Source organism: Sciurus vulgaris (assembly GCF_902686455.1).
Source record: "Sciurus vulgaris genome assembly, chromosome: 1".
Taxonomy (NCBI): Eukaryota; Metazoa; Chordata; class Mammalia; order Rodentia; family Sciuridae; genus Sciurus; species Sciurus vulgaris.
Genome location: NC_136461.1, coordinates 117,821,751 through 117,848,759, shown reverse-complemented (window position 1 = coordinate 117,848,759; position 27,009 = coordinate 117,821,751). Strand labels below are relative to the sequence as shown.

General features: G+C 40.4%; 1 protein-coding gene across 14 annotated transcripts in view; it reads left to right on the top strand.

Annotated features, from left to right (window-relative positions):
- Positions 1 to 27,009, top strand: part of ARHGEF11 (Rho guanine nucleotide exchange factor 11) — a 116,647-nt gene that overhangs the window by 47,105 nt on the left and 42,533 nt on the right. For 5 of the 14 annotated variants that reach the window (XM_079109156.1, XM_079109158.1, XM_079109154.1 and 2 more), the window contains exons 2-5: positions 20,969 to 21,060; positions 21,991 to 22,089; positions 25,705 to 25,754; positions 26,482 to 26,539. In XM_079109156.1, the coding sequence (XP_078965282.1) occupies positions 20,969 to 21,060; positions 21,991 to 22,089; positions 25,705 to 25,754; positions 26,482 to 26,539 (299 nt within the window). Of the gene's footprint in view, positions 1 to 19,419; positions 19,453 to 19,526; positions 20,647 to 20,968; positions 21,061 to 21,990; positions 22,090 to 25,704; positions 25,755 to 26,481; positions 26,540 to 27,009 lie in introns of those variants that run through there. The other 9 variants (XM_079109161.1, XM_079109165.1, XM_079109153.1 and 6 more) reach the window with 6 other exon arrangements.

The following is a 27,009-nucleotide window of genomic DNA, read 5'->3' as shown; positions in this document are numbered from 1 at the left end:
CTTAGGATATAAGTCCCCCCCTGTTTAGAATGCCACTCTTCCTTATCTTTTGTACCATCCAACCATTAATATTAGCTCCAGAGAGTTCCTGGAGGGGATCCATGGTACCCACACCCACTGCAGGCCTTCAACACTACTGGGTGGGGATTGGAGAAGTGGTATAGTCCTGAGAACACTGGGAGAAATAAGGGACAGCAATGGGGTGTTTGAGTCAGGCATCAAGCTAAACTGAGCAGATTCACTACTCAAAAAAATGAGTAGTAATGTTGGAAGGAAGAAAGTGCTACACAAAGTTTTATGCTGGAGTTTGAAATAATGGGGACACCAATCCCATATTTCAGGATAAAAGGGCAGTAGTCTATTTAGAAATGAAGGCAAGGCCTGGCTTTCTTTCCTATGAGCCAAGATTAGGAGGAGCCACAGGAAGGGTACATTTCCTCTAGGACGACCCCTCCATGGTCTTAGAGATAGGAGTTATAACCCTGGATTCCCAAGCCTTCTAGAAGTCATCTTTTCCACATACTGTTTCCAGCCAAGATTGTGCTCATTCTAGAGAGATTGAGGTTTCTGTTTTTCTGGTTCACAAAATTCCTTTTATTTCACTTTTGGGGGTCTTGCCCAGGGAACTGCTTCCCAATGTCATCTTTGTGGGACATAAGGGACAGGATGAGGGGAGGGGCCCCAAGAATGCTTTTCTTTCTGTGAAAGCTATTTTCAGCTCACTGCCATTCAGCATTAGTTGTATCCATGAAATGGATCTTTCTTCTCTCACCCCGCCCTTCTTTTGTTCCTGGAAATCAAGTAGGGGCTAGAAGAGAGAAAGGGTGGAAATTCTCTTGGCATCTATGTTAGACAGTTGTTGAGATGGGGTTTGGATGAGGGGGATGGGAGAGGTAGAGAGCTGGAGTCAGCCCTGTAGAGAGAGGCCAAGAGACTGCTGAGCTGATGTTATGGGCCTAATTACTCCTCTGCCTTGAGCTTGTCTGTAATTGTGGTTTCTGGGAGCCAGTACGTCCTGGAAATCTGCTGGAACAGCAAAGATTTGGGGTTTCCGCCTGGGATGGAGTTGAATTTTCCACTTGGAATAGCTTGCCCAGCACCCGCTTTTGGTGGGTGGGGGGACATGGTGAATCCCTGTAGCTCAAAAGTGTTGTTAGGAGCCTTAAAGGACTATAGGACTTCCTTTAGAACTGAATGGCCGGTGGTATACCCTGAAATTCTAGATTTTAAAAAAAAAATTCAGAGAGGCAGCAGATAGCAGGCTCCGGTGAAGAGCTTTATGCTGCAAGTTAGGAAATCAACTCTCTGTCCTAACTGTGGGCAAATGACTATCTCTCTGGAACTTAGTTTCTCTATTGGTCTTTTAAAAAATTTATTTAATTTTTTATTCTTTTTAGATATACATTACAGTAGGCTATATCTTGACATATTATACATATATGGAATATAACATTCTAATTAGGATCTCATTCCTGTGGTTGTACATGATGTGGAGTTCAACTGCTTATGTATTTATATATCCATCAGTCATTTGACTTGAACATCTTTTTTATTAGGGATGTTCTTAAACAATAGATAGGGATGCCCAGTGCGGTGGTGCACTCCTGACTCAGTAGGCTGAGGCAGGAGGATTATGAGTTTGAGGCCAGCCTCAGCAATTTAGCAAGTCCATTAACTTGGTGGTAAAGTGCTTCCCTGGGTTCAATCCCAAGTACCAAAAACAAAAAATGAAAGAAAATTTAAAAAATAATTGGTGGTGAAATGTTACTCTAAGCCCCTTTCCTGCTGGTGGTGGTAGTGATAGTAGTTAACATATTTTGAGTAATTGTTGTGTGCCCTCTGCTAAATACTTCAATGAATTCCACCGTTTGATCTCCTGATAACTCAGTGAGTTGCCTCTGCTACAGATGAGTTTGAGAGGCTAAATGTCTTACCCAAGATCACAGAGCCACTAAGTGGAATAATTCCAAAGCTGGTGCATTTGACCAGCAGATGTATAAATGCAGTCTGCTCTGTGTTTTACACTTGTGCCAGGAAACATCCAGAGCCACACTGACTTAGTAAGGACTGTTTGTTGGATTTGGGGTCAGGCAGTCTGAGGAAAAATAAGTTCTGGCTGTAGGTCTCACCAACCCTGAGCCCTCAGGCAAGTCCCTATCTTCTTTGAACTTCAGTTTCCCCACTCATTTTCAAAATTGCTCTAAGGATCAAATAAGATACTTATTACCCAGCAAATTTGCCCCCCAGTAGATACTTAGTAAATGTTACAAAATCTGAATTTGAATACTGAGAAGTAAGACAACTGATTTCTGCCTTCCTGAGCCTGGGATTGGAGATTTCAGACCACTGAAATATTAAGGGCAAATCTGTAGCAAAGTGAAATGGGTGGTGAGGATTGTAGCCAGAGAGCACAATATTAGTAGAGGAAGAGTTCTGAAAACCGAGCTGCTTTGGATCAAATACCAGCTCCATTTTACTTGGATGCATGAAACATCAAGCAGGTTACTAAGCTTTTTCCATTTCTTGAAATGGCAAGATTAATATATATACCCACCTATGGGTTGTTGTGAGGATTAAGTAAAATAAATAAATATGCCTACATTTTATTGATTCCTAGTTTGAACCCTGGCCTCAGCTTTTTTTAAACATGTTTTAAATAATTTAATCCTAGTAATCCCATGAAATAGGTATATTATTACCTTCATTTTATAGATGAGGAAGCTGAGGCAAGAGGTTAAGTTAACCTGCCTAACGGGCACATAGCTAATCAAATGGCAGGGCATTTATATCCAGAAGAGGGTTCATGAGCCTGCACTCAAGATCATATTGTCTAATTTCAGTAGATGCCTAAAAACAATGCTAGCAGTTAACATTATCATCATCATCAGAATTCCATCAGTCAGTCACAAGTATTTACTGAGTATATGCTTAGCACTGTACTAATTATTGTGGGCCCTGTCAACAAAGTATCTGGCAGGTTTTCTTCTCTTAAGGAGTTTATTACCCAGTTGGAGGAAGACATGATTGATATGAATGAGATAATTTTAAAACAATTAAGTGTTGTATAGTTATGGACATAAAATGCAATGGATATGAACTGAGTTTCTGAAAAAATCATTGGGGAAATTTGGTTAGGTAAGTTTATTAGAGAAGGTATTACTTGAATTCAGCCTTAGAAAACTGGGCTGTAGGGTAAGGGTGAGCTGTTTGGAGTACAAGCATTTGAAAGGAGCTCAGATTTCCAAGTTGGTCATTCATTATTCAACAAATTTTCATGGAGTATACAGTCATGCACCCCATAACAACATTTTGGTCATCCATGGACCACATATGAAATGGCAGTCCTACAATATTTTATTATCCTGTGATGTTGTAACTATCTTAGTTTGTGTCAATATATTTTGATGTTTCCACAACAATCAAACTGCCTAATGATACATTCCTTAAAATGTATTCCTGTGATGATTGGGGTGGTGCATGCCTATAATCCCAGAAGCTTGGGAAGCTGAGGCAGAAGGATCTCAAGTTCAAAACCATGATTTGGGATGTGGCTCATTGGTTGAGTGCCCCCTGGGTTCAATCCTTGGTACCAAAAAAATTTTTTTTTTAAATGTCTCCCTGTGTTAAGTGACACAGTGCTTTCTCTCTTGGTCAATCCAGTTTTCCTAGAGATTATATTTTGCAGATTGCCATTTTCCAAGTTCAAATACTACTTATTATTGCCCTATTCAAGATGGTCCCTTGTTGACAGACCTCATTAAAATGTGATTTGTACTTGGATAGAATCAGTCAGTGTGTCCAGTTCACTGGAAGGGAACTTTAGGGACCATCGAATTCATTCATCTCTTCCTGTTATTCCTCCCCACATACATATGTGACTACACTTGAGAACTAAGAAGACGTTCATGTCCTCATACCCCTAGATACCTTATTTAACCTATTCTTTGCTGCTTGATAGTAAATTCTGAGTCACATTACATACTTTAGAACAAATGCTTATCATTCCTGTTAACATACAGAAGGGATCTTAAGCCCATCTTCCAGGGCCAATAATTTTGGCCTTAATACCCCTTTCACTGTTTCCTCAATATCAAAGATTTCATTTGGGAGGAAAGTATAAGATGCGAGAACATTTGCTGGAAGTGGCAGGAGCTGCCATTCTAAATCCACCTCTTCCCCCAACCCTGTCTTGCCAACAAAATGGCCTGGGAAGAGAAGGCAGCAGCTGGTTCCACGTACGTGTATCATCCAGCTCTGCAGACTCGAAGTGCCTGGATAGGCAAGGCCAATGGTGCATTTTTTTGGTTTGTGGCCTGCCTATTCCACCTCCTGTCAAGCAGGCACATGCCTAAGTTTGTTGCTTGGGATTGTCTTAGTCTGTGTATATTTCTACAAACAGCAGTTTGTGCAGTGGTCCCAGGCCCATCAGTCATTGTGAGGTGAGTGGAGTAAGGATTGGAGAGTTCCGGAATGGATCCTTTGCTGATGAAACAGTGAGAACTGCAGGGATCTGACTACTAGAAAAGTTGACTCCCAGTTTTTTCTGACAACATCCCGGCCAACTATGTACACAAAATATGCTTTGTAGAGCTCAGTTTATTGGTTTGGGGACCCATGTTGTGTGGTTGGAGACCCATGTTGAACGCTGAAGATACAAAATAGGAGAGGCCCTCTTCAGGATAGGTATTTTATTAAGGCAGAACACACAGAATATGTGAGTTCCTCTTTAAAGTAATGTAGAGACAAGATATGTGATTATAGCACAAGTCAAAAACTTCTGGCTAGAAGGATGCAAAGAACATGGGTGATCAGCACTGGAGAGTTAATTGAAGAAGACTTTCTAAGGAAAATTTCTGGGCAGTTTTTTAAAGGTGCGGAACAGGAATTTGTAGGGAGCCCTTTGCAAGCTGGAGAAGAACATCTCCACCCACCCTCCCTTATTTCTTCTACTTCCGGCAGTGCTTCCTGAAGTCACTAGCCAAGAATGTGGAGGGAAGGGACTCTGGGAAGTTCTAGGTCCCCTCCCTGCATTATAGTTGGTGGTCCCAGCTGTGGTGACTTAGTTTGCATCTACCTGCAGGTACTTGAGCTAAAGGAAAGGCTATGGTCACCCTGATGTAAGAAGGGGATTTCAAAAAAATAGCAGGCTTTTACTATCAACTCCATCACCTCCAAGTTATCATTTATGGCTTAACCTCTAGCAGGTTATAAATCAAAGCCTAACTTTCCACTAACATAGTACTTTCCTATTAACTTTGGTGTGTACTCAAGGAAAGGAAATTAATTTAACTCTACCTTAATAAAGTAGATTATTAAAAAGGCAAATTAGCCAAATGACAAGTTTGTTTGCATTTGTTTGTTGTTGGTACTGGGTATTGAACCCAGAGGTGCTTTACCACTGAGCTACATCCCTAGTCCTTTTTTTTGTTCTTGAAATTGGTCTCACTGAGTTGCCCAGGGCCTCAATAAATTGCTGAGACTTTCCTCAAACGTGTGATCCTCCTGCCTCAGCCTACCAAACTGGGATTACAGGCATAGACCACTATGCTCACAACAAGTTTTTGTTGTTGTTGTTGTTGTTTTTAATTTAAAGCAAAATGATGACTTTTTGGTTTGACCATTATTCTAGGCTACCTGTTTTATAGTCTGTTCTTTATTTGTGCCAGTAATGGAAAATTGACTTGAATAGCAGTTTTGTACAGGGTATAAAGCAAGATATGCCTTACTTTATGGAAACCCAGTTTGGGGAAGTTTTCATTAAAGGTATTATCATCCCCTTTAGGGTGTTCCTTCACGGCTAATTTATTTATCTTTTCAGGAAAACAGAATATACCCAAAGAGTGAGTTTAAGATAACAAATAATTTAGTTATCACAGTGCCCTGCAGAGATAATTTTGTCATTATGTAAACTGAGAATTAAGAGGTGTCATATGGCTTATCCAACATCTCCAAGTGGTCATGATGTGGCAAGGAAGAAACCTCTTTCCAAGAATGAAGCCCTTTTTAATCCAACCTTCCCAAGCCTTTGGCCCTGTGATAGATGTTCATTCTTTATATTGTTGATAGATATTCATTCTTTATCTTGTGAGTTTAGGGGCTGCTGCTCTAATCTCCTTTGCCCTTCATTAAAACCAGGAAACTTGAATAAAAATATTATTAGCCATGTTGTAGACATCACCAGTGCAGACACTCAGTTGCTTCCAGATCATTGTTGGCAATGATAACGCTGGGTTTTTTCCATTTGAAAAAAATTTGGCCATGGCCTGCCTTCACTTTATTTTATATGGAGAATCTTTCCCCTCTAGACAATGAATTTAGTTTTACCTGACCCCTCTCAGGGTGCAAAGACCTGATTTCCTGAAGAAAATCCAGGAGGGACAAAAAAATCATGCAATATTACAACAAGAAAGGACATGAGATAATGTGGCTCATCATTGTAGGGGTGATGAAGCCAAGATCCAGAGGAGGAAGATGGGACTTTGTTGTAAAGCACACTGAGTTCACATTCTCTCTCTACTATTTAATACCTCTGTGACCTTGGGCAACTTACTTAACTTCTCTCAACCTCATTTTCCTCATCTGTAAAGGAAAATGACACTGTTACCTCACCAAGTTGATGTAGGGAATAAATAAAGGCCTGTAACATATTAGATGCTTATTATGTATAATTTTCTTCTCCCTTTTTAAGGGTTACCAAAAGACAGGGGCAGAGCTGGTCTAGAACCCAGATGTCTAGACTGTCAGTCCTGCCCTCTTGCCACATACCTTGCTTCCTCCCTCCCTCCTGCCTGCAGCCTGTGTTTCCCCTTCCATAGACTTTGCTCACCTCCATTACCCGCAGCCATATCTTGAGTACTTTGTGTCAGTGGAGTTTCGCAGTTAGTGAGTTGAAGAATTGGCACGAATATCCAGATCTCTTGGTCTCTGCTGTCTTGAGACATTGTTCTTTTCATCAAAGAGAAAGAGTTGATGGAGCATGTGTTGACAAAAACACGTGAGTATGAACTAAACATGATAGTCAACAACTAGGTCATCTGCAGAGATCTGTAAGATGGGCATGTCTGTCAGATAACTCAATATTTGTGTATTTTATGTCACAAGGCAGGTTGTGATTGCTTACTATGGTAGTAGCTTACTATGTATGTTTTAGGTTCTTGTAAGAAGAACACCAGCCATTTTTTAAATTTTACCAAGGGCTGGAGATTTAGCTCAGCAGTAGAGCACTTGTGTAGCACACAAAAGGCCCTGGGTTCAATCTCTAGCACTGCAAAAATAAATAAATACGGCTCAGGCTTAGTAGTAGAGCTCTTGCTTAGCATGTGTGAGGCACTGGGTTCAATCCTCAACACCACATAAAAATAAAATAAAATAAAGGTTTTGTGTTCATCTACAACAAAAAAAAATATTTAAAACAAAATAAAAATTAAAAATGAAGTGGTGCTATATGCCAGACATTAACTAAATCCTTCACTACTTTTTTTTTTTTTTTTTTTTTTTTTTTGTACCAGGAATTGAACCCAGGAGCACTTAATCTCTGAGCCCCAGCCCCTTTTTAAAATATTTTATTTAGAGAAAGGGTCTCACTAAGTTGTTTAGGGCCTCACTAAGTTGCTGAGGTTGTCTTTGCCCTTGCGATCCTCCTGCCTCAGCCTCCCAAGCTGCTGGGATTACAGGTGTGTGCCACCATGCCCAGCCAATACTTGACTACCTTATGCCAGTTCTTACAACAGCCTTGCAGTTTGGGAAGCTATTTATTCCAATTTTGTAGATGGGAAAATTGAGGTTCACAGAAAGTAAATTATTTGCCCTAAGTCACACAGATGATCAGATGAACCAGAATGCACTCCATCACCCTGCTACTCCTCAATATCAATTTGAATTCCTGGGCACAACCCTTAGGTGTGGGACTTTTTCTGAGGAATATGTGACAAATGAGATAAATCTGAGTCTCAGCTGATAGCTGGGAGGCTGGTGGAGTTTTGGGTTCTGAGTAAAGAGAAAGGTGCATAGCCTAAAGCAGTGTTGGATTATTGTCTGCTAAGCGCTGAAGATGGCTGCCTCTTAGAGCCAGCTCTTCCTCACTGGGGAGACAGGTGAATTTGGCATACTACCATACTTCAGGAGCTCACAATCCAACAAACAGGGGAGAATTGATGATCGTTTGGGAGGTGGTTGGCAGAAATATAACCAGGTGCTGTGGGAGACAAACTACTGGAGGGGCAACTCTGGCGAGCTGCTAGCTTTCTTTGATTGGTCAGAAGAGCTGAAGGTACTGGCATTAGAGAGAAGAGCAGAGTGTGGTTTATCTGTGGCCAAAAGGAACCAGACTGATAGAAATGAAACACAAGACACTTTTTTTCTAGTAGCCACATTAAAATGATAAAATTAATTTTGATGTTTTATTTAACCCAGTATATTCAAAAGTCATTTCATTATAAAAAGTTATTGAGACATTTTACTTTTTAAAAATATATTTTAGATATTGATAGACCTTTATTTTTAGTATATGTGCTGCCGAAGCGAGCACGTGATAGACCTTTATTTTATTCATTTATTTATATGAGAATCACACATGTTAGGCAAGTGCTCTACCACTGAGCCACAACCCCAACCCTTACATTTTATTTTTGTTGTTGTTGTTTTGTACTAGGTTCTTGAAATCTGGTGGGTATTTTGTTTTTACAGAATATATCAGTTTGAACTGGGCACAGTCAATAAGTGCTTTGAGCACTTATTAGTGCAGAGCCAGCAAATGCCCTCATGTTAGCTCCTAGCAACCCATGTGCCCTTTCTGGTATGTTCCAGTGATAGTACCCACCTTTAGGCATGTTTTCTCTCTGTCCCACCTGCTCTCTGGACCTCCAGCCTTTCCTTTTCCCCTCTGGTCGTTCGTTGTAGCCAGACTTAGCTCTTCAAAAGCTAAATCTGATTCTACCTCATATAACTCCCCATCTGTAAAGAATAAAGTCCATAATCCTCAGATAGCATTTAAGGCCTTCCACAACCTGCCTCAGTCTTCCTTATGTCATTACACTTCCTAACATTAATGTTGCTTTAGTATTTGCAGAGCCTTTGACATACTGTCTGTATCTTGTTTAATTCTCACAGCTGCTCTGTGAGATAGGTAGGACAGGGAAGGTATATTATGTACATTTTTTTGTGCGGAGAAACTGAGACTCCATCAGAGTTTCCTAAGATCAACTAGCCAGTAAGTGGCAGTACCAGGCTGCCACTTTGTCTTTTCAGTTTTCTTTCTTATTGGGACCTTCCCTTTTCCTCCCAACTGTGTTGCATTAACATTCTCCCTACAGTTTTCTGTGGCCCTATGTATGCTGTTTCTGCCCCTGGAAGGTCCTTCCACAGTACAGCTACCCATCAGAAACTTACCTGAGGGGCTGGGGATATAGATCAGTTGGTAGAGTGCCTGCCTTGCAAGCACAGGGCCCTGGGTTCAGTCCCCAGCACCGCAAAAAAAAAAAAAAAAAAAAAAAAGAAAGAAAGAAAGAAAGAAACCTACCTGACCTCCAAGGCTCTGGGTAAAGTTTCCCTTCTCTCTGAGTCCTTTAGCCATCCCCTCCCCAAATTCACCTGTAGTTACCAATACACTTTAACATGTATATGCTCATTTAGTGGATGCTTCATTCATTGGTTTTTGTATGGGATTGAGTTCTAGAAATCTGGTAGTTTGAAGGTTTTAGAAGTTCTTACAGAGAACTCTCTTAAAGAGAGGCTGTTACTGCCTGCCATAAGTTCATGGAGGGTCTTAACACCTTCCTGCTTTATTCATTCTTTATCAAAACTATGAAATTGTGAACTCAGTACTAATGTTTTTCTCCCTCAGTGCTGGCAGTTGAACCCAGGGCTTTTCACATGCTAGACAAGGTCTCTACCACTGAGCTGCCCTTTTTAAAAATTTTATTTTGGGGCAGATCTTGTGATCCTCCTGCCTCAGCCTTCCAAGTAGCTGAGATTATAGGAATGTGCCATCATGCCTGGCACCGATCCCAATTTATATGTATTGAAGCAGTCACTCAAAACTGCTTCCTCTAACTGCCATGGTAAATACATGCTTATGATACTTTGTCTGAAGTTCTATTGCATACGTTATCTGATTTGAATATCTACTGTGTACTGTGTTCTGGGAGTTCTGTGTACTTTAAAGGAAGAAAAACAAGCTTATTATTAAACTCAGAATGCAGATGTTAATCAATCAAAAAAGCACCCAACACTCATTCTGTTAATATTGAATTAGGCACCAGAAAGAGAAATTTCAGAAAAATCCAGCATAGTGGAATCAGATAAAATTGCCCTGAGGAAGACACTTAGCTGAACTCTGAAGAATGAGTATGGGCTCACCTGACTCTGACAGGAGAGAATACCTCTGGGGTTGAAGTACAGTGAGCAAAAGAAAGAGTGATAGGCTGGGGTTGTAACTCAGTGGTAGAGTGCTTGCCTAACACGTATGAGGCACTGGATTTGATCCTCAGCACCACATAGAAATAAATAAATAAAATAAAGGTATTGTGTCCATTTACAATTAAAAAATTATTTAAACGAAAGGAAGAGTGACAGGAGATGAGGTCTTCGTAAAGGACCTTAAGCCATGTTCAGGATTTGGAGCTTCGTATGAGGACAGTGGGAAACCACTGAAGGTGTTGTTTATATCTTGAACTCATCTCTGTAAAAGATCACCTTGTGTGGAGAATGAATATGAACTGCTAGAGGAATGGAAACTGGAGAGGATGTGGGGAGGCCATTTCTTGTAGGTAAGAAATGATGGTGTTCTATACCAGTGTGGTAACAGAGATAGGGAGAAACAAGTGAATTCCAGAGATGTTAGGAGGTCATATCAATGTGACTTGACAGTTGATTAGATTTGTGGGTTAATGTGAAAGATTTCTGGCATGCACACCTGCATGTCACTGATTGCCAAGGACAGACCATCTCATGAGCAGGACTGGATGTGGACTCGATTTCAGGATTGAATATTCTAACTTTAAGGTGTCAGTGGAGGTGATTTGGTCCTTGACATTACCTTTTGAGAAAGGTGGTATTAACCACATTTTTTTTTTTTTTTTTTTAATTGGGAAACGGGCTTGGAGAGGTTAGGTAACTTGCCTAATGCTATATAGCCAAGAAAAGCCAAGCCTGAGCTTGAGCCAGTATTTTGATTCCTAAAGCTATGCTTTTGAAGCCATACCACATGGCTTGTGCACTAAGTATTCAGTGTTGAACCAAGCTAACCAACCCTTAGCATACTAACCCTGCCACCTTCTTCCATGTACCTCTGTGTGCCAAGTTGTCTGCTCTGATAACCAAATTATTATTCTCTTAAGATTTTCATGAACAAGAAAGGAGAGCTGTCCTAGCCCTGCCCAATCTAGAATTAGAATACTCCAGGGATCTGCTCACTTTCCTGTTTACTGTTCATTCACTCATTCTAGTCCTTTTCCTCTCACCCCTGACATTTGTCAGGCACAGGTCACCCAAGTGTGAACCTGGAAGAGACGAGGAAAAAACAGAACAAAGCATTTGCATAGGATTTACACTTTCTTTTTTTTTTTTTAATTTATTTTTATTGTAAACAAACGGGATACATGTTGTTTCTGTTTGTACATGGAGTAACAGCATACCATTTGCATATTCATAAATTTACATAGAGTAATGATGTTTGATTCATTCCATTATTTTTTTCCTTCCCCCCCACCCCTCCCACCTCTCTTTTCCCTCTATACAGTCCCTCCTTCCTCCATTCTTGTCCCACTCCCACCCCCCATTAAGTGTCATCATCCGCTTATCAGTGAGATCATTCGCCTTTTAGATTTTTGAGATTGGCTTATCTCACTTAGCATGATATTCTCCAATTTCATCCATTTGCCTGCAAATGCCATAATTTTATTATTCTTTATGGCTGAGTAATATTCCATTGTATATATTACCACAGTTTCTTTATCCATTCATCAATTGAAGGACATCTAGGTTGGTTCCACAGTCTGGCTATTGTGAATTGAGCAACTATGAACATTGATGTAGCTATATCTCTGTAGTATGCTGATTTTAAGTCCTTTGGGTATAGGCCGAGGAGTGGGATAGCTGGGTCAAATGGTAGTTCCATTCCAAGTTTTCTAAGGAATCTCCACACTGCTTTCCAGAGTGGCTGCACTAATTTGCAGCCCCACCAGCAATGTATGAGTGTACCTTTTCCCCACATTCTCTCCAATGCCTGTTGTTGCTTGTATTCTTGATAATCGCCATTCTAATTGGGGTGAGATGGAACCTTAGTGTAGTTTTGATTTGCATTTCTCTTATTACTAAAGATGGTGAACATTTTTTCATATGTTTGTTGATTGCCTGTAGATCATCATCTGTGAAGCGTCTGTTCATATCCTTAGCCCATTTGTTGACTGGGTTATTTGTATTCTTCATGTAGAGTTTTTTGGGATTTGCACTTTCAAAGCACTTAACAAATAATAACTCTTTGGTCATCAGCTTTAGAAGAAAGAAAGAATGTGTATATATTCCTTTAATAAATGTATTCAGAGTGGACATCTACCATGCACTAGGTGCTGAAACTTGGTTGAAAATTCAAGGATAAATGAGACATGGCCCTTGTTCTCAGGGACCCAAGGTTTAAAAGGGAAAACAGACAAACAAATGATATCAGTATATGTTCATTTCACAGTGGAGAAAACTCATGATAGATTCAAAAGTTAAGGAACTTGTTTTTTTTTTTTTTTTTTTTTTTTTTTTTTTTTTTTTTTTTTTTTTTTTTGTGCTAGGGATCGAACCCAGGGCCTTGTGCTTATAAGGCAAGCACTCTACCGACTGAGCTATCACCCCAGCCCTAAGGAACTTGTTTTGAGAGCTTTTCAAAGGTTTGGTTCTCAGAATCACTTGGGTTGCTTGTTAAATAAAAATAGATTTCACACCACAGAGCTGCTGAGTTGAATCCCTGAGGGTGGGGCCTAAAGTGATTCAAGTGCTGCTGAAAACTAGTAAGTGAGCCAGTTGAGGTGTGAGCCCCTCCTGGTTATGGTGCCAGAGGCTTTCCACTCTATTTGTCTGACCCTTGTTTTAAGGATGAAAGATCTGACACTTGAAATTGGCAGGACTTGTTGTCACAGCCTTTACTGCAGGGATGCAGGCCTAGAGGGCAGTGGTTGCCACCCTCAGACCATAGGGAAGATTCTACCCAAAGGCAAAGTCTTTAGGAAGTTAGGGTGCCAGGAGCCTGCCTAAAGTTCCACCCTGGTAGATGTGGGAAACCAACTAGTAAGATAGGACAGGGTTCAGAGTATGGACTTTATCTGGAGTAAAGGTCCTGGCAGGGTGGCTCTGCCTGGATTACTAGTGGTTCATGAATATTCCTTTGCCCCAGACTCAAGAAGACATAGCTCATCAGTCCTAGGCATGATAGTACACTCATGTAATCCTAGCTATTCCGGAGGCTAAGGCCGGAGAATCATAGCCTGGACAACTTAGTGAGACCCTGTCTCAAAAAAAAAAAAAAAAAAAAACTTGGGGCTGGTGTATAGCTCAGCTTACCTAGTATATGCCAATTCCTGAGTTCCATCCCCAGTTCTCCCTGTCCCCCCCAAAAAAAGACAACCTACTTTTATCTTTCCCTCTCTACCTATTAAACATATGCGTAGTATATATTTTCTTTATGTTTATAATATATGTGAATATTATATAGTCTCATATGTATAGGTATGTGAGTACATGTGATATATATATATATATATAAAGACCAGGTGGATCCATATATGGCTACAGATCATATAACATTTTGCTTTAAGAACACAGACCTTGAAGTCAGACCAACTTTATATATATATCTTAACTCTATTTACTTGACCTCTCTTGACCATTCATCTTTGAATGGGTATACACTACCTAATTCACTTTCAGAGGATTGAGATCAGATGCTTAGCACTGTGCCTAACAAGTAGTAAAGACTTTATTATTGGTCCCATAGGACTTGGATATTTAGGCTTCCTCCTCACTTCTACAGTCAAGCTGGAATGGAGTAAGGGATAAAGAGACCAGGAACCTCCTTTTAAGTAGCTGGAAAAGGACTTGTTGTTTGCTTGTCATTGCTTCTTTAAACTGCAGAAGCCAGACCTGTTTGATCACCATGAGTCCTGTACCTTTTCGGGGTCTGTGTGAGGCAGAAAGGAGTGTAGGCTGTGTGCAGTGGTGCCTGAGCTAAAGTAAGACTTGGGGCTCATTGGAGATGTTGATACCACCTGGCTTCAGCCAGTTGTCACCATTCGCAATCATAAGACCAGTTGGGCCAAAACTTCTGCTTTTTTTGAAAGAAACTAGAAATCTGTATTTTTTTAATTGTTAATTAGCAATTAAACTTTTTTTTCTTCTGGTTCTAAAGATTGGACCTCGAGGTGCTTTACCACTAAATTATATCCCCAGCCCTATTTATTTTTTATTTTGAGTTAGGCTTTTGCTAAACTGCCCAGATAGGCCTCAAGCTTGCTGTTCTCCTGCCTTAACCTCCCAAGTAGCTGGGGTTGCAACTGTTTTTTTGTTTTTTCTCTCTTTGTTTTTGTCAATACATATACATACTCACACACCTAAACACACCACAGGCCAATAAAAAGGTTAGGCTCTTTGGAAGGTCATCAAACATGGCCTTGCTTAATGACCAGCCTTCTAGGCAAGGATGAGAAGAGTTTTTGCTACAGAGGTAGAGAGTAGCTACTCTGTGCCTAGTGCTGCACTGGAGCATCCTGGGAAGTCCAGCTGTAACCTTTGCCCGGATGATAGGGAGCAATGTGGGCTGCACTGAAGAGAAAAGGGAAGAGGAAGTTGGAAGGTCTCAGTGAGTTACTTAACAGATATCATAAGTGGAAAAAGCAAAGTACAAACTACTATGTAAATAATAAAGGAAAATAAGATTATTTTTGTGTGCTTGCTTAGTTTTACAAGAACACAGAAAGGAAGCCAAAGACAAAATGAAAATAGTTACCTTGGGAGAAGTAGGGAGAAAGGATATGGATGCTTCTAAATATGCTTAATATCTTCATTTTGAATTTTCTTTTTTTTTTTTTCTCTTTTTTTGGGTGCTGGGGATCGAACCCAGGGCCTTGTGTTTGCAAGGCAAGCACTCTACCAACTGAGCTATCTCCCCAGCCCCTTGAATTTTCAACCATGTAAATGTTTAACATATTTTTGAAAATGAAATTAAATAAGCCTGAAAAAATACCCTAAAATTAAGTAAAATATAAAAATAAATGTTTCAAATTGGTAACATAAAAAAGAATTAATTCAGATTAACTTTCATATGCATACTGACTTATAGTGAAATATAACCTAAGAACAAAAAGAACTGAAGGAAACCTTGAACTTAGTAGGTTTAATTGTTGCTAGTGGTATTAGTGTAGCAATTCCAGAAACCATCTTGTCTATATTATAGAATAGAGTGAATGACTAAAGATATTGAAGTTGTTTGGGAACAGGATTCTTATTATGGAAAAAGGACATTGAAGTGGCCTAGAAAGAGGGATGACTCAATAGCATTGAGTACCTAGCTGCCAGATTTTGTTTCTGAATACATTTCTGCTAAAAGGAACCAGGGATCCATAGAAAAATGTTTGATACCAGGTCTGGGAAAGGGAAAGTACAAGATGAACCTGGAGTATCTTTTTGTGCCAGAGAGCAAGGACATGATCAAAGACAGATGGAGACATATTAAAAGAACACAAACACTGGTTGATTTGTAGAAGCTCCCACTAGCCAAATTGGGCCATTTTTAACATTAAAAAAAAAAAAAAAAGGATAATGAACTATTATAATGCATTACTTTGGGAGAGAAAACAAGATCTGTGATTTCATGACACTATTCTAGGAAAGGAATGAAGATTACCTGATGTAGAATGAATGATAGAATTAGCAGATTGCCATTTGCAACCACCAGTGCAGTAAGTGATTCAGGCAAGGTCATCAGTGAATAGTCAAACTATTGAAAGAGATTGTTGGAAAACAGGGTAATTATATAGTCTCAAAAATCACCCAGTGGATTTCTCATTAATTCAAATGGGAAAATAGTCTTACATTGAGAAATCTCAGGAGCACCTAAGTAATCACATCACCAATGGAGCAATCCATATAGTATCCACTTACAGTTCTCAAAAATGTTTAACCTGAGTGTAATCAGGAGGAGACATTAGACAAATGCCTATCATAGGTCATTTATTCAACAACGTAGCTGCCTGGATTCTTCAAAATATCATTATTATGAGAGACCAAGAAAATGGGGCAGGTAGGGGGGATAGACCAGGTTAATTCATCTAATAGAGACATGATAGATATAATCTGAAATCCTTGATTGGATCCTGGATTGAGACGGTTGGGGAATAGCTATAAAAAACATTGATGAGACCATTCGGAAAGTTTTGAGCGTGTACTGTATATTAGGTAATATTGTATCAAAGTATAAATTTGTTGGGTATAGATAGTATAGTATAGTATAGTATAGTACAGATGTAAAGTATCATATTCTCCCCCACCTCCCCACTCTGAATTAAACCCAGGGACATTTTATCACTGAGCCACATACCCAGACCTTTTTATTTTATTTATTTAACTTTTTGTTTTGAAGCAGGGTCTTGCTAAAGTGCTGAGGCTGTCCTCAAACTTGCTATACTCCTGCCTCAGCCTCCTGAGTCACTGGGATTGTAGGCATAAGTGTCGTGATCTCTCTCTGCAACTTTCAAATGGGGAATAAATGTATTTTAGTAGAAAGATAAAGCAAGTGTAACAAATGTTAATCGGTGGATCTGAATGAAGGGCACATTCATCATGTTTCTCTTTCAACTTCAGTGTGGTTTGAAATTTTTCACAATGAAATGTGGGTCAGGTATTGCTTCATAGAATCAGCGCTATTTTTCTAGGATCCTGAAAAAGATGATGATGGGTAGAGAGAAGGAATGAAGGCCATTATAACTCAGAGGTAGGAATGAGCACAGCATCTCTTAGGATCCAGCAGAGGCTGGTAAATGTAGATAAGTAATAAGAAATGAATTTGAAAAGGTATTTGGATCCACTTGATGGAGGGCCTTTAATACCACAGCTTCTGTGCATTTGGTTGTGTAGGTAGTAAGGAGAGAAATCACAGGTTCTTGATGTGGAGAGGCCAACAGCGGGGAGGACATGTTGTGGTGGAATGCTGGATGGTGTGGAGAGTGGAAACGAAAAGTTTTTGTTTGTTTTTGTAGTAATCCAGGCTTGAGGTAGTAGACATGTTTAAGTGATAGGTGTCAATGGTGATGAAAGGAATAACCCTGGGAAAAAATTATGAAGGATGCATGGATCTCTTTAACTGAGGAGACTTAGGGGTAACTGAGAAGTAAGAAAAATCTGTCTCAGTGGTGCTAAAGGGAGTTCAAATTTGGGGAGGAATTCTCCACTCTCCAGGGCCTCCTCCATACCCAGGGTTTAGACTGAATGGAATCTGAACTCTGCTGTCAAATTTTGATGGGAAAAGGGAGCCCACCATTAAAGTCTTTTTCTCTGAAAACCTCCAAATCTCTCCTTTCCTTCCTCGCAGATCTCAGCTGGGACTCAAAACCCAACCAACCCAATAGTCTAGCTATTCTTTCTGCCTACCAGGCCTGCATCTGTACTTACATTTCCTTGTTCCTTATTATATCTTCCCTAGCCTGTGATTGTTTTCTTTTTTTAAAGGAGAAGCTTTCAGTGACTGCTGAAATGATCTTTGCCCATGTCCCTAACAGTCTACATACATGGGCCTTTGCTTCATTTGTCTCCAAGAATACATGAAGCTAGCTGTTCATGCCTCAGCTCAAATGCAAACCAAACCAGACTGAGTACAATAACAGAAGTGCTCTGCACTAAATTCAATCTCCAACACAAAAAAAGTTCAAAATACATCTGACTTAAATACGGGCTAGGAATCCAGCTTCCTCCCATAGTCAAGAAGGACAAGGCAAGCCAGGCATGGTGGCTCACTCCTGGAATCCCAGCAATTCAGGAAGCTGAAGCAGAAGGATTGCAAGTTCAGGATCAGCCTCAGCAACTTATTGAAGCCCTAATCAACTTAGTAATACCCTATCTCAAAATAAAAAATAAACAAAGGGCTGGGGATGTGGATCAGTGGTTAAGTGCCCCTGGGTTAAATCCCCAGTTCAATAAATAGATAAATACATATATCATAATACATACATACATAGCAAGGCAGAGGCCCAAAATATCTCAAGGTAAATGGGCTTTCTCTGGATGTGGTGAGGCGAAATTCAAGCCCAACGTGGGTTACCCGGTGGTGGGGCATTGAGAGTACTACTGAAGACAGCAAATGAACAGTTGGAACAAAAAACTCCCTTCCGTGAGTCCCTTTCTGATTGGAGGGCTGCTAGTCACTAAGTGTTTATATTTAAGTTCTGCATGTTTTCTACATCTACTAGCTCATATCCCTATTGTCTGACACTGTCTGGAGCAAAGCTCTCCAGGGAACTCTTCATTATGATGGGAGTGTTCTGTTCTGCACTGTACAGTTTGGCAGCCACTAGCCATGTGTAGCTTCTAAGCCCCCGAAACTAGTACATCAGAAAAAACAATTTTATTTTAAAATTAAATTTTAAATAGCTGTGTGTGATTTGTGGCTTATTTTATGAGAGTATAGATCTAGATTGTAGAACGTCAGAGAACATCTATCTATTACATGATGAGTGAAGTTGAATCTTTTGGTAGGAAGTGAACAGCAAATGATGGAATGGGATAATTTTAAAGAAGGATGTTGAAGTTTCTGCAAGTTTACCTTTGTGGTTTGTGGGGGATAGAGTAGGATAAAGGATCAGTGTGGGCAAAGCCAGAAACCATCTCAAGTTAAAGGAGGACAGTAGAGATCAGGGACCAAAAATAGGAACACCTGCTGTGTCAAGCATGGGGACACTGTGCAACAGAACATCTCTGCCTTCATGGGCCTTCCAGTCTTGACTGGGCAGCTTTATAGAAAAGTGTACAAGAGTTACTTTTGGGTATTGGTGCTGTAGGATGACTAGGACCTGGGAGCTGTGGGAGATATCAGAGGGGCACCTAACCAGTTGCAAGTCATGCTTCTTGTTATATGCTTTGGTGATGGTCTACCTTGGAACAGGACAACCTTTCTTCTGAGTACATGGGAAGCTCTAAGATTTTAGGCAACAAAATGACATGAATAAATTTGCAACTTAGTAAGTTTACTGTTGTGTTGTGGGTAGTTTCCATCCCTGGGTCCATCTTAGCTTTAGTGTGGTTTTTCTTTTGAATCGACCATCTCTAGTGTCTTGTCTGGTTTATGTCGTGTTTTGTTTTTCTTTCTCTTTCTTCCTCCTTTCCTGCTTTGCTATCTCCTGGGCCCCACACTCTCTTCTTGCTTGATGTCCTCCTCCCTCTGATCCAAAGATCAGCCAGTAAAAAGCAGTCTCACCTGTCCAGGTAAGAGGGATGCCACTGTGGTGGTGGGGCTCCCCCCCTTTATATTTAAAATATATTTATTTGGTATTTTAATAGATAGTATCTTCACATGATTTGAATTTGAAGAGTACAAAAGAGAACATAATGATAAATCTCTATTCTCATCCCAGTCTCATCCTCGTGCCCAGCCATCTGCTTTCCCTCCTCAGAAGCAACCAATGTTGTTTCTTTTGTAACCTTCCAAGATGTTAAGTATGTTTACATACATATGCAAATCTATAAGCAAATCATTTATTTTCCCTATTATCTACTATTTATAATATCCACATAATTCTGTATCTTTTCCCCCCTCAAAAACAAATCCCCAGATCAATCCTTATTGTGTTTTATATAAAGTACCTTCTCATTATTTTATATGTCCAAGTTCTGGATGTCAATTTATTTACATAAAGTAATTCATTTAACCAGTCACCCATTTTTGAACATTTAGATTATTCCAGTATTTTGCAATTATATACAGTGATTCCATGAATAAACATCTACTTAGGTTGTTTACTTTAGCTAGGGTAGGAATTGCCCCTTTCAGAGAGACAGCAACTATTGATTCAGAAACTGTCAACTTGCATACTTATCTAAAAAAGGAGGGCCACAGGAATGATTTGAATTTCCTCTGTTCCTATAGGGGTTCTGAGTAAAGAAGAGATTAAGCAATGAATCTGATTTGGTCATCCGTAGTCACAAATAGTTTCTAAGCATGTACCTCAGGCTGGCTGTGGTTAGAATACACTACCACAAACAAACCAGATTCCTGTTCTGCCGTGATTCCCAAGACATAAATGGAATTTTCAGAAACTCTAGCTATTGCCATACCCCTCCTTTCAGAAGAAAAGTGTGCCAGTTGCCATGTACCCACTAGTTTAGTACTAAATGCCCAGTTACCCTTCTGGAGACTGCCATTTTAGAGAGGTGGAACTTTGAGGGGCAAAGAGGTGAAACTAAAATGGGGAGCTTGTCTCTGCTACAACCATTACAGTGCTCTGCTGTGTTTGTGCAGGCCTCTGTATGTGTTTGACCCTCCATGTCCTTCCCTCCAGTCTCCCTTTTCTTTGCAAATCATCGCTTAACACTAACTAGCTATTGTTTTTTTCCCTGTCTTTTTCTTGCATTCATTTCCTCTGCTGCTTCGTTCTGTTCCATCAGCCCCATTGCAGCCTGGTAAGACCCTACAAGCATGTGTGTATGTGTATATGTGCACATCCCTTTCTTGCCATTGTCTCCTTGTCACCTGGCTCCATGAAGGACTGTTTCCCTACACGCCCTGCTGAGTCTAAAAGAGAGCATGCTTGTCCTGCCAGGCCAGGATTCCAGATAGGTGGTATGGCCAGCAGTGTAGACATGGCTAATTTAGATTGAGCAGGTTAAAGGTGGGTGGGGTGGTCTCTTTGTCAAGGACTCAGGGCCCTTTAAAGAGCCACCACCCTTCTGCTGATCCCTCCCTTTCCAACTCATAGATGTGCTCTCCTTGCTCCTTCTCCAGGTTAAGTAGCCTGTCATCTCTGGGAGATTCCACACCTGAGCGCAAGTCCCCTTCCCACCACCGCCAGCCCTCTGATGCCTCAGAGACAACAGGTACTACCTTCTTGGGCCTTAACCCATAGATACAGAGATACACAGCATCTGTATGCCCCAAATGTAAAACATCTTAGTGTTTATGTTGAGCACACGATGTGCACCAGACATTGTTATGGGTTTTATATAAATTGCCTCCTTACACCTAGAAAACAGGTTTTATTATCCTTATTGAAACATAAGGGACCTGAGGCACAGAAAAGTCAAGAAACTTACCCAACTGCACAAACTCGTTGGGAACAGAATCAGGACGTGGAACCAGTTCCATTTTAACTCTAGAACCCATGTTTGAGTCATTACAAAAGACAGTCACACATGTGGTATCTGTCACACAGTCACATGGATGGAGAAAATTGGAAGCATAACCTCGGTTTCTCCCTTTTTTTTTTTTTTTTTTAAAGTTCTGTGCTTGGATGTTCATATTTTCTTCATCATTTATCCTTGCCTGAATTTGGCAATGGATCAGCCCTGAGTCATCTTATGTGAGTTATCCAGCTCTTTCAAAACAGTCAATAAGAACTGGTGTCCCATTGGGTGTAATTTGACATAAGACTTCCAGTCCACCCTGCAGAGCTACTTATTTGTGGTATTAGTCTTCAGGAAGGTGGCTAGACTTGGCCCTCCTCTGTTCTTTGGCTAGTATCACCCAGACAAACCAAAAAGAACAGAAAAGTACAAAAGAGACAAGCATCTCAGTGAAGGACCATTTCTTGTATGAAAGACAAAAGTAGATTTCAGGTTTTTGCCAGTCCCTGAGAGAGGCAATTTATTGCAATACTATGTTAGGACAGGATGAATCTAAGGAATTGGGTTAGTGTGGGAAGGCTTCTTGAGGAGGACACACATTGGGGCATTTCTGGATTGGCCTTGCCATTGGCCTCCAATGACACTGCCTGCCCCACCCTTTTCTCCCTCTCTCTTTCCTACCAGGTCTTGTTCAACGCTGTGTCATCATCCAAAAAGACCAGCATGGCTTTGGCTTCACGGTCAGTGGGGATCGCATTGTTCTGGTGCAGTCTGTGCGGCCTGGTGAGTACAGCATCTTTCCTGCTTTCGGTGGGCAGTTCTTAGAAGGCTTCACATATGTGACGATGCTGCATGACTTGGAGAATGTGTGCTTGGGGGAGCCCTGGGAGGCATGAGTGAAGTACTCTGTAGCTGGCTCCCCAAAGACATCTGGAGCAATACCAAGCCACTAGGCAGAATTTCCCAGGATCACACTACGTGCCTCCTACCTCAGCTGGGAAGTGCAAAACCAATGCAACAACCCTCAGTCATCAGTCAAATGCCTGATTGCCATCAAAGAGAGCCCCTCATACTGGGTCAGAAGTTGCCATCAAAGGCCCTTTCATACTTCTCTTCGCCTTACCTGGCTAAGTGCATGGATAGTCACTTTCGCTTTCTTTTTTCTTTTTTTTCCCATTTTCCTTTTTTTCTTGCTGTATTGGGGATTGACCCAGGGTCTCTTGTATGCTAGGCAAGACTCTACCATGGAGCTACGTACATCCCTAGTCCCTCACCACCATCCCTTCTGTGTGTGTGTGTGTGTATGCGCACATGTGTGTGACTAGGGATTGAACTCATTTGGCACTCTACCTCTGATTTATGTTCCCAGCCCCCCTCCCCTTTTTTTTTTAAATTTTGAAACAGGGTCTCACTAAGTTTCCCAGACTGGCCTCAAACTTATGATACATCTTCCTCAGCCTCCCAAGTAGCTGAGCACCTGGCTAAATGATCAGAGATAGTTACTTTCTATAGAGGTTTGCACACTGTCCAAACGGTTTACATTTGCAATCAGTTACTATTAAGTAATATATTACCAAAAGATAAATAACTTATGTTAGACTTTGTATCAGATGAAGTGGTATTTAGAAGTTTGGATACTTTGTGGTTCAAGGCATAATTATATCCCTTCTGATCACTTTGGGAAGCCCTTTTAAGAAAAAACAGGATTTCAGGAGTAGTTAGAATGATAGAAATTAAAAACAGATCAACAAGATAGGAACTTGGTGGGATGGGAGTGAAGAGTAGGGAAGGCCTCATGAGCAGCTCCATCACATGACCATCGTATATATAGAAGAACTGTAAACAGTCAAAGCTCTGTCATATACCAAGTAGTAGAATTACTGTTAGTTGACCCAAGTTGAAGAAGACAAGCAGGAGAGAAAGGAAGAGGTATAAAAAAGTATCCCTAGGGCCGGGGTTGTGGCTTAGTGGCAGAGCACTTGCCTAGCATGCGTGAGGCCCTGGGTTCAATCCTCAGCACCGCATAAAAATAAAATAAAGGTATTGTGTCCACCTACAACTAAAACAAAATATTTTTTTTTTTTTTAAAGTATCCCTAAAAGGAGTGAACTTCAGTGTGGCAAATGGGTTGGTAGTCACATGAAACATTGTAGGCTTGGCTTATAGGAGAATCTAGGAAAGAGTAGGAAGCAGGCTTTGCATTTCACCCTAGGGTTAAAGGGGGAAGAGAAAATATACTTGCAGTAATTTTGGAGAAAGACTTGGGATATGTTTATGGGAAAAAGGAAAAGAGAATTTTAAATATATGACTGAAAGGAGATAATGTGGATCATACAAAGATGCAAATAATTACAGCTTCTTACACTTGGAAGCTAACTTTTATCAGTGTGAGGTATGTTTTTCATATCCTCGGGTAAAGCTCTGAAAAGAGAGTTTTATTCCTTCCTTCCTTCCTTCCTGTGTTTTTCAGGGTTCCTGGACTAGGCTGGGAGAGAGCTAGTGGAACTGCCAATAATTTGTACTTTACTTATGCAGTCTTATTAGATACAGAAAGGGGATCCCCTCCAGTGAAGTGTGGGTGCAACTCTTCTTTGTTTTTGTTTTTTTTTTTCTCCTCCTCTTAGGCTGGACAGAATCAGACCTAAAGAGGAAAAAACAGAAAGATGACTTGCAATAAAGAATGAATTTTGAAGTGTGTGTGTGGGGGGGGCAGGGTGCACTCACCTGCGTGTGTTTATGTTTTAGGGAGGAGAGAGAGAGACTTCATTTGGATTAGCATTGAAATCACAAGAGTAATAAAGCAGTTGGCTTTTGTCTTTTTCAGATATTAGGTTTCTTTAGTTCATTATTTCTCCTGCAGTCTGTGTTCTGCCTATATCAGAATTACCTAAGCCCTAGAATAATTGAAATTCCTATTCCTGGGCTCAACCCCAGAATTACGTACGAAACCATTTTCTGGCAGGAGGGCCAAGGATGTACTTCTTAACAAATTCCTCTGGTGAGTCTTGTGCTCACTGATGTCTGAGAACTTTCGCTCATATTCTTTAAAGTTTGTTTTTTTTTTTTTTTTTTTAAATAACTGAGTTATTAGAAGTTACTTCACATGTTTCATGTATTTAGGCAAGGTAACTCTTTCCTCTCTGGCTTTCATTTCTACATGACTGTGGAAGAGAGTTCTAAGTTATTTGTAAGAAGTCTTCCATAAATAGCATATTTTAGTTGAAGAGAGTCTGAGGCCTTTACTGAAAAGCCAAACTGGAATGTGGTCTTTGCTATATTTTTTTCCTGTAGATACTAGAAACATCTAGATGTGCTTTGTGGGAGTTTCATTTCGATCAGATGAATACAACTTAAGAGATTTAATGATTATCTTGGGCAAATTTACAAAACATAATTTTTATGGTTTTCATTAACTTGTTTTGACATTAACTTGTTTCAGAAGTGTAAGTTCTTCCTGGGTATAAATTAAGCCATTTTAAACTATGAAGTGGTCCAAATCACTGCTACCTCCAGTTGAGTGATAACCTGCAAAGGTCAATAGCACATTCTCTTCTGAATGCCTCTTAGTCATCCATCATCAGAAGACCTTAATCTGGTCCTTTTTAAAGGGAGAAACTATAAATAGTTTAAACTGGTTTTTTTTTTTTTTTTTTTTTAAACAGAAAATAAGACAACATTATCTTTAATATTATGAATCCTCAATGTTTATGAACCTCTCAGAACTTACACACCACCTGTTTAAAATGCTTGCATTTGTATTTTTCTCCATATTCCTCATAATTATGATTATTTTACCAATTACGCTTATTTCAGTAAACTCTTTTCTCCCACTGGATAATAAGAAATAACTTTTATCTGACCTTGGAACATATCTAGATACATACACTTCCCAGAGCCTGGCCCTGCTTATCTCCTACCTTGACTGGTTGTCAGAAATCTGACCTCTGATCTAGGTGGAGGGAAGAGCAGTAGATGTGACCTTATGTAGTTCACTCTGATTTAAAAGTTCTTAGCCAGACACAGTGGCACACACCCGTAATCCCAGAGACTCAATAGGCTGAGGCAAGAGGATTGCAAGTTTGAGACCAGCCTCAGCAACTTAGCAAGACCCTGTCTCAAAATTTGAAAAAAAGAAAGAAAGAAAAAAAAAAAAAGGACTAGGAATGTACCTCAGTGGTAAAGCTCCTCTGGGATCAGTCTTCAGTATCAAAACAAAAGTCCTTCGTCTCACTGGGGCAGAATGGGCTGTCTACCCAGATTGGAGGTGCTTCACACATTGAAATGAGATGAAATTTCTTTCAGAGGGGAGGTAATCAGACAGGGAGTTTAGTGTATATTCAGTGATCTTGGGGGTTGGAGGAGTTTGGGGGTTTTGCTGACTATGCCTTCTCTTTACAGGAGGTGCAGCCATGAAAGCTGGTGTGAAAGAGGGCGACCGAATCATCAAAGTGAGTGGCCCTGACACCCACCTCCTCAGGAGAGGAGGCAGGTGTGCTTTCTGGCCCTGGCCTGAATTGCAAACTTCTGTTTCCATACCAACTGTCAATCAGACCCTGAGTTAGGGGGTGCACCTTGAGAGGGAACATAATAATGTAGTAAGAGAGAGAGTAAAGAGAGCTGGCTTCCATGTTCTGGACCCCAAGCAACCACACTTCTAGAGTAGGATTTTTTATCCCTATTTCAGATATGATAAAAGTAAGGTTAAATCCTTCAGATTCTCAGCTTAATAATCTGTCCACACTGTGCTGGCTTGAGGTCCTGGCCTATTCTAAACTACTGTCATGCCCTATCCATTCAGATCTGCCATCTGCAAAATGGTGTCCTATAAGCATTAAAGAAATCCTCAAGTCAGAGAGGTAGCACACTGAGCCAGTTGGCATACATATGTGTGAGGCAAATGGTTGGATGATCTTACATTCCCACTCTCCCCAAAAATGACTGAACAAATGAAGAAATGAAGACAGGTCTTGTTCCTGAAAACTCATAGGCTGGTAGGGGAGGCAAAACACATGGCACATGTGAACAGGAACAAATTCATAATGTGAAGGAGAGTAAACAAGTGACTAGAGTTAACTGAGGAGTATTGGAAAATGGCTTGCTAAAGAAGTGGCATTTTGATCTTAAGAGCTCCTAGTTTCTCTCACTATTACATAATATTCTTTGTCCCTTCAACAGGTCAACGGCACCATGGTGACCAACAGCTCACACCTGGAGGTGGTAAAGCTTATTAAATGTGAGTTGGATAGGGGTGACAACTAAAGAAGTGAGGACAGGTGGACTGAGAGGGAGAAAAGAGGAAGCCTGCTGTTCCAGATGGCTTCTTTAGTAGATGTTGAGGCTGCTGAAAATTATATCTTTAATCTTCACATGGAGTGATCTACCTAGCCATACAGGCACAAAGCCCTGTTATTTCTAGTAGAGATGTTCCTCATCAGACATCTTCATTTTTACCACACCCATATTTGCCACTCTTGTGTAGGCCATATCCTACTGAGACCATGTCTCTGTCCCCTCTCATTTGCATTCTTCTTCATCTATTTCCTATTTGGGGGGCAGGGACAAAAATAGTTTACAGCCAGGAAGACCCAATAGTTGAGTCTGCATAGGTAATTACATAGAAGCAGCAAATGTTGAGGGAAGAATTAAAGGGTGTGAGAAGTCTGGGAAGGTGGAGGGCTAGAATTTGAGTACCTGCTATGTGCC